Below are 7909 nucleotides of genomic sequence, written 5' to 3'. Positions count from 1 at the left end.
TTTATTATCTTAATTTTTTAAATTTTAAAATAAAAAATAAAAAAAATTGACTGAATTAGTTTATATTATAATTCACTCTTAGACTTTTTCTAATATAAAATCCAAACCTTTTCTCATTTTGATTGTTTGAAACTTTGAATTTTGCGAGCGCACCACAGCGGATTATCCGCTTTCCCTCGTGTGAACCAATAAAATTGCGCGAGCAAGCAGGTGAGCCATGCCTCAACGGGTGAGATTAACATTTCCCCAGTGGAATCTTCGCAAGCCAAAATGCGTTCACACTGTGGGCGCTTATTTTTTCTTCCCAAAAACGTTCCATTATCCATGCCCCTTTTCCTTTTCGATTTCTCAGGCCAAATTACATGAATACCCCCTCGGCATACTTCAGAGTTCAAAGTTCAGTCGTCCTCCATCCAATGGCAGTGTGTTGTGTGTCTTCTTTTAATATCATAAAAAAAAATCATACGTCATTACATACTGCTACAAATAAAATACGTGAATAATATATACTTTTATTATGGTCTAAACTCTTTCGAAATTTGCAATGAACACCGAAGTATAAACATCAATAATCAATGTCAATATCAATTTCAATAATTCAATATTATATGAAACAAATCTCCTAGTTATAAAAACAAAGCGCGTCACAATCCCGTTCATGTACTTGCCCGTCAACGAGGGTAGTTTTGTCACCAAATTATCCCTATAAGTTTTAGTTATTTTTGATGTCACAAAATCCAATAATGAAACATCAAAAATATTTTTTTTACTTATCTAATTTCTATCATGAAATTTTTTTATATCATTTGAAAAAAAATAAAGATTGAGAGATAAAAATTAAATTAAATTTTTATATTATAAATATAAGATTGAATTATGTATTAGTATTTTATTTATTTTTAAATAAATATAAAGACTAAAATAAATAAAATTACTTAAATACTGTTTACATACCTATAATTTAGTCAGACTCAAAATAATCAATAAGCTCAACTTACAAATATCATTTTGATCTATTTTTAGTTTTTTACTTAACCTCATATAGGTTGGACACAGTAATATGAGTTCGGTCTCATTTATTTAAATAAGTAACTGACTCCTAAGGTATTTTTTATTTATCTAAAAAGAAGATCTTAACAACTTCTCCAGTAAAAGGGAACGATTATTCACTCTCAAATGTGGAACTACTCTAAAAAATAGTTATTTATCCTACTGTAAATACACTGATATCTTCAAGTATATTCAAGTCTCAATCTACTACAAACAGTCCTTGTCGGAGTCTCTTGCATACTGTTTATATACCTACAATTTAACCAGACTCAAAATGAATAAGCTCAACATATAGACATCATTCTGATCTATTTCTACCTAACCTTATATAGGTCAGACATATCAACATGAGTTCGGTCTCACTTATATAAATAAGTAATTGACTCCTAAGATATCTCTTATTTATCTAGAAAAAAGATCTCAACAACTTCTCTAATAAAAGGGAACGATTATTCACCCTTAAATATGAAACTACTCTAAAAGGTTGTTATCTATTCTACTGTAAATACCCTGATACTTTCAGGTATATTCAAGTTTTAATCTACTACAAATCTGCTCATAGTCCTTGTCAGGCAAGTACCACCCCCACCTCCTCACAAGAAACTTGGATGGTGACACCTTGACATCAGCATAAATCGGATGCTGTTTCAAAAGAAACATGAACCTCACGTTCAAGTCTAAATTACTGTTTTAAGTAACCCCCAAAATAAATACCCTTATTAATTAAACCCATCTAACCCCTCTTATTCTTCAACATCATCACAACAAGCCCCAACTCCTAAAATAATGAAATCAACCCACACAACCTGCAATAGCAACCATAATAGAAGAAATCAATGCATGCTCTCACACTCCTCTTCATCTCTTCTGTAACCCCACAATCACAAGCTATTACTGTAACAATGAAAGGTTCTAACTGGCATTGACGTCCAACAATCAGAATCCCTTTCCATTCTCTTAAAACATTTTCCTCAACGCCTCCAAACCTCAAACCTAAGCCTCCTGGACGGCGATTCATGAGTCACATGAGAAACACTCATAGAAATAAAAACAGAATTTGAAAAAGAGGAAAGGGGAGAATTCAAAAAGGAAGAGGGGGCCAACTGGCGTAGCGCGCAATGACGATATTACCAGTCGTTCTTCGAGCAACAAAGAGGAAAAAAGAACAACAAATAAAGAAGAGATTTTTTGGATTATTTGCGTTGTGTGTGGCTAAAATCAGGAATGTGAAAAGTTGGATAAGAATATTTTGAAAAAAATTATTTGTTAAAATTTCAGTTTCTATCCCAAATTTTTAATTGTTTGTGTTTCTAATTTTTAAAAGTATTGAAATATTGAGATTTGGAAATAGAGACTGAAACTTTAATATCAATTTTAAGCCAACAAATATAATACTAAATTTCAATCTCTGAATCTCCGTCCCAATAGTTCAAAATAGGAAATGGATCCTCTCAATTTTTTTTTAACAATTGAGGAAGTAAAATGTGATCTCTCACCATTAATTTTATAAGTGAGACAAGAATAAATATGAGAGAGAACAATAAAAAATTAGAGATCATATTTTACACTCTCAACCTTTTTTAACAATTGAGAAGATTCATTCCCTTCAAAATAAATGCACCCTTTCCAAATTTTCAATCTTCTTAATTTCAATTTAATTTCCATTTCTCTTGTATCTAATTGGTCAGTGACATTATGATGCCACACCTACCCCCGCGACCCAAAGTGAGAAATACACGTGCGGAACCCATTGCAACCGTTGATTTCCAAAATCATCATTCACCGTTAGATCATAACCCATCTAACCGTCCAAAATTAGCTACTAGAACTTTCTGTTCTTCCCAAACCTTTTATATGTATCTTCACCACGCACAGTCCACACTCCACTATTGGCTTGTGCTCTCCTCGTGTCTTTAGGTTAAACCGCTCCTTTTTTCGCTCTCACTCGTCAGATTTCAAGGTTCATTTCGAATTTTCGATCACCTTCGTTGTCTGAGCTGAATTTTTTCCAGGATCTGCGAGCTTAGATCTACGTGTTGACCTAATCTTTTGGTTGTTTTTGTGTTCAGAACGTCAAGCCATGGGGAAATCTTACCCAACCGTTAGTGCTGATTACCAGAAGGCCGTTGAGAAGGCGAAGAAGAAGCTCAGAGGTTTCATTGCTGAGAAGCGATGTGCTCCTTTGATGCTCCGTTTAGCGTATGTTTCCTTGCACCTTCTCCATTCTTAGTCGATCGTTGTTTTCTTCGCCGATCTTAGTTTTGCATGTTGTATATGCTTATTCTGTGCTTGGATAAGCTTATTCTGACTTCAAAATAGGTTGTAATGAAAATCTGTGTCCAAACGTGACTTTATGTTTTTGTAGATGGCACTCTGCCGGAACTTTTGATGTGGCTACAAAGAGTGGAGGTCCATTCGGAACCATTAAGCATCCATCCGAGCTTGCTCATGGCGCCAACGCTGGACTCGACATCGCTGTGAGGCTTTTGGAGCCGATCAAGGAGCAATTCCCTACGTTGTCCTACGCTGACTTTTACCAGGTATGGCCAGTGTTGATTGTTATTTTCTTTGGATCTGAAATGTTGTGGTATTTAAAATTTACTCTTAGTTTTTCGATGTTGTGTTTAATATTTTGCGTTGTGTGTTGACGCAGTTGGCCGGTGTAGTTGCTGTTGAGATCACTGGTGGACCTGAAATTCCATTCCACCCTGGAAGAGAGGTATTCTACCTTGTGTATTCCTTTATACCTTTTTTTCCTTCTCTTTTTTATTTAAAATATACTTTAGTTTAAAATGATCATTGTATTATTTTTCATGATTTTATATCATCATAGCAATATCAATATGATAGTGAAATTATCTACTGTTACTACTTTTTGGTTAAATTTACCTTTTAATATATTTTGTTTTGGCGATAAATTGTTGTGTTTGTTGAAATTATTTGATAAGGTTCGTTTTCCCTTATTTGTTTTTCTGGAAAAGAAATCTGTTACTTAGATTTATTTGATGTTTTGAAGGAACAATTTGGTATGCGTTTGTTTTTCTTTCAATCTGGAAATTCTGTTGACTGTGGTAATTAATATTTAATATTATTGCTTTAAAATCAGGACAAGCCTGAGCCACCACCCGAGGGTCGCTTGCCCGATGCAACTAAGGGTACGTATCTTGGACTTGTAATGTGGTAGTTCGTAATTGTTTATAAGGTTTTCTTAGTGTTTATCTAAGTTGTTTGATTTTTTCTGTGGTGCAGGATCCGACCACTTGAGGGACGTGTTTGGCAAGGCTATGGGACTAAGTGATCAGGATATTGTTGCCCTGTCTGGTGGTCACACTCTTGTATGTATTTTTCCTCCTCCCTTGGATTTTATGTATTTTTAGTCACATTAGATTATTAGTTTCATGTGATTGTGAGAAAGGAAATTTTCGTACTGCTATTGACTGGTTTGGCCAAATATTATTGTAGGGAGCTGCACACAAGGAGCGTTCTGGCTTTGAAGGTCCTTGGACAAGCAATCCCCTCATCTTTGACAACTCTTACTTCAAGTGAGTGTGGATTATCTTTGATGATGCTCTTTCTGTTGGTTTCTTCAACAAAATTTGTTATTAATGTCTTGATCATTTTGCAGGGAGCTTTTGAGTGGTGAGAAGGAAGGACTCCTTCAGTTGCCAAGTGATAAGGCACTCTTGAGTGACCCTGTATTCCGCCCTCTTGTTGAGAAATATGCTGCGGTATGTATATTGAGGCATTCATTTGCATCACATTAACTTGAAATTATCTGACCATACGATGATGTTTATGATAGTAGTATGGTACTATTGAGTAGTATGTAACCACTATTTTCTCATTTGACGGATTTCAGGATGAAGATGCATTCTTTGCTGATTACGCTGAGGCACACCTTAAGCTCTCTGAGCTTGGGTAAGATTTTCATAATCTATGTTTCTTAACGTGTACGCCGTGGTGTCAATTGCTTTTTCAATTTCCACATTGTTCGCTGGGAGCTGACTTTTGCACTTAAATTTAACTCACAGGTTTGCTGATGCCTAAGAGCTACTTGACGTTGACGGGGTGGGAGCTTAGGGGTGTGTCTTGGGAGGCATGGTTGCCCGTGATGTTTATCTCATTTTCCTTGGACATGGTTGTTAATTCTAAGAGGTTTCTCAGATTTGAGATTAGCTTTTGAATGTATTTTGCTGAACAGTGATGAATGCAAGAAAGTTCGTTCTCTTTGTTAATCCGTTAAATAACGTTGTTCCCAGTGGCAACTGGCAATGTTCAGCCCCGCGATCTTTTTTTCTTACAATTATTTTCTCCCGTATCTCACAAGATCTGAACATGCGCTTAGCCGCTTATATATCGAGAAATGCTAGGGGATTTTAAGTTGCCCTGTAAAATTTCGTTGATAAACCGGCGTCTTTTTCTTTCTTAGCATCAAAGTCCCTCTAACAAAGTTACAAAAATTAAAGATGATTAAATTATTATTATTTATCAATTTATTTACTTTTTAATTCCCTTAAAAATTAAAAAAATGTGATCCAAATATTTTATTATTTTAACATAAATAATATAAAATCCATGAAACACGGTTGAGTTGCTGTTGTCACATTTTACCACGATTAGCATTGTTAGCAATGTGTAATAATATATATTATTATTTATTAAAATGAAAAATATTTTAAATATTTTTATAAAATTAAAAATAGTTAAAAAATATTTTATATTTTACATATATCGTATTCTCGTGTCTCATAAGATTTTAGGATAAAGTATATTTTTTATTCTTTAAGATTTGTAATTTTTTTTAAATATTCATAATGTTTAATTTTATTCAATTTTATCTCTAACGTTTTCGATTTATTTAGTTTTGTCCTTCAACATTTTTTATTTGTTTTAAAACTATCTCTAAACGTTTTCAATTTTGCCTCCAATATTTCAGATGAAATTGGGTAATTTTGATACAAACCGAAAATGTTAAGAATAAAATTGAATACAATTAAATATTAGGGGATATTTTTTATAAGAATAATACTACACATTCAAGTTTTTTTGTTAACCAAGTTAGTCTAATATAATAAAAATTAGTTATGACTAATATTATTTTAAGTTTTTTTATTTAATTTGGTTGGATTTAGTTCATAAAAAGACTTGAATATGTAGCATTATTCTTTTTAGGGTTAAGTACGATTTTTGTCCCTATAGTTTAGGTTGAAAATTTTTTTCATCTCTAACCTTTTTTTGCATACAAAATCATCCTTAAAGTTCAACATAGTTTTAAAATCGTCTTTCGGATAAAATCGTCTTAGAGAGAGAAACAAAAACCCAGAGAGAGAGAAGCGGGGGTTAAGTATGATTTTGCTCTCTAAGGTATAGGCTGAAAATTTTTTTCGTCCAAAACCTTTTTTTGCATACAAAATCGTATGGAGGTGACGGCAAAAGCAGAGGCAGAGATGGATCGTGGACAGTTTCTTCTTCTTCTTCCCTTTCCCTCTCTTCTTTCTTTCTCCCTTCGCAGGAGCAGAAACACTCTCTTTCTCTTATTTTTTCTTTTTTCTTATTTTATAATTTTTTTGTTATGGATAATTTGGTCCAAAATTTTAATATTTAAGTAAAAATAACGATTTTGTATGCAAAAAAAAGGTTGGGAACGAAAAAAATTTTCGGCCTATACCTTAAGAACCAAAATCGTACTTAACCCGAGAAGCAGAGAGAAGGAAGCTCGCCGTCGCTAGGCCCTCGCCCTCACAGCGCTGCGACTTGCGTCCTAGCCTCGTCGCGACTCGTGCCCTAGGCTCGCCGCAACTCTCCCTCGCCTCGCCGCGACACGTCTGGCCCTCGCCCTCGCTCTCGTGTTCCTCGTCGTCGTTGGGAAGGTGGTGGGTGGTGGTCGTGTTCCTCGCGTCCTCCAGCAATGTCTCTACCTCTGGTAATAAGACAGCACCTTCAAAATCAGCCACCAAGAAGATGCGTAACCTTCAGGAATGCTAGATACAAACAAAAATTGAACCAAAAAAAACTTAATCTTTGTTTTCTTCTTTCTTCTGATTTTATTATATATATATTTAAAAATATATGTATAACCATTCACTTTACATATTCAAATCCAAATGCAACAAGGGTTTCAGAGGGATCAGAACCTTCAGCTCTATCGAAGGGGGTCACAAACAATTCATTTGAGTTTTGTTAACTATTCTTGATAATTAGATTTATGGATTTTTGGTTCTTGTAATTGAAGATGAATTTGAGAATTTTTTATTATTGTAGTTGGATGAGTTTTATTAATGGAAGAAGAAGAATTTTAGTTATGAGTTTTGTTTTTGGTTCTGAGTCTTGTCGATGATGATGATGATGATTTTCTTTTTTTTTTTTTGTTAATGTTAATGGTTTTGGTGATGAATTGTTATTTTGATTTTGATTTATTGAGATTGTTGTTGAAGGTTGATTTTTTTTTTGTTAAATTCATGAACAGATGGTGATGGGTGACAGTGAGTAGAGTGATGGAGATAGTGATGGAGTGGTAGTGCGTAGGAGTGATGGTGGTGAAAAGAAAGAAAGAGAGTACTTTTGTCATTTAAAAAATTAATCTGGCCAAAAAAACGATTTTAAAACTAAGTTAAATTTTAAGGACGATTTTGTATAAAAGAAATTAAAAATAAAAAATTTCGACATAAATGATAGAAATTAAAATCGTCCTTAACCCTTTTTTTTTTTATAATTTATGTGTCTGCATGTTTAATATTGTGTTCCGTATCGATGTCAGTATTTGTACGTATAAAACTAAAAATAATAAACTATCGGCAAGAAATAATCAAATTAACAATTCTGAATTTTAAGTTATTGACCAAATCTAGGTAGTATAAAA

At 33.7% G+C, this 7909-nt stretch overlaps 1 protein-coding gene across 1 annotated transcript; it reads left to right on the top strand.

The window, feature by feature from the left end:
- Positions 1-1710: 1710 nt before the first annotated feature.
- On the top strand, positions 1711-5297 carry LOC112736565 (L-ascorbate peroxidase, cytosolic). The gene is made up of 10 exons (XM_025786071.3): positions 1711-3010; positions 3120-3249; positions 3416-3590; positions 3704-3769; positions 4157-4205; positions 4300-4385; positions 4513-4592; positions 4676-4778; positions 4910-4968; positions 5082-5297. The coding sequence occupies exons 2-10, from the start codon at positions 3131-3133 to the stop codon at positions 5095-5097; spliced, it is 753 nt and encodes a 250-aa protein (XP_025641856.1). The 5' UTR covers positions 1711-3010; positions 3120-3130; the 3' UTR covers positions 5098-5297.
- Positions 5298-7909: the final 2612 nt, after the last annotated feature.

The sequence above is a fragment of the Arachis hypogaea genome, chromosome 13, assembly GCF_003086295.3.
Source record: "Arachis hypogaea cultivar Tifrunner chromosome 13, arahy.Tifrunner.gnm2.J5K5, whole genome shotgun sequence".
Lineage (NCBI taxonomy): Eukaryota > Viridiplantae > Streptophyta > Magnoliopsida > Fabales > Fabaceae > Arachis > Arachis hypogaea.
The sequence above is the reverse complement of the archived record's forward strand: the minus strand, read 5'-3'. Positions and strand labels throughout refer to the sequence as shown.

What these genes read in the sequence shown, in the direction of transcription:
- LOC112736565 (XM_025786071.3), top strand. Translation starts at nt 3,131, where the DNA reads ATGGGGAAATCTTACCCAACCGTTAGTGCTGATTACCAGAAGGCCGTT. An exon ending in CCTACGCTGACTTTTACCAG is followed by an intron (nt 3,591 to 3,703) that starts GTATGGCCAGTG and finishes GTGTTGACGCAG; the next exon opens with TTGGCCGGTGTAGTTGCTGT. An exon ending in TGTCTGGTGGTCACACTCTT is followed by an intron (nt 4,386 to 4,512) that starts GTATGTATTTTT and finishes ATATTATTGTAG; the next exon opens with GGAGCTGCACACAAGGAGCG.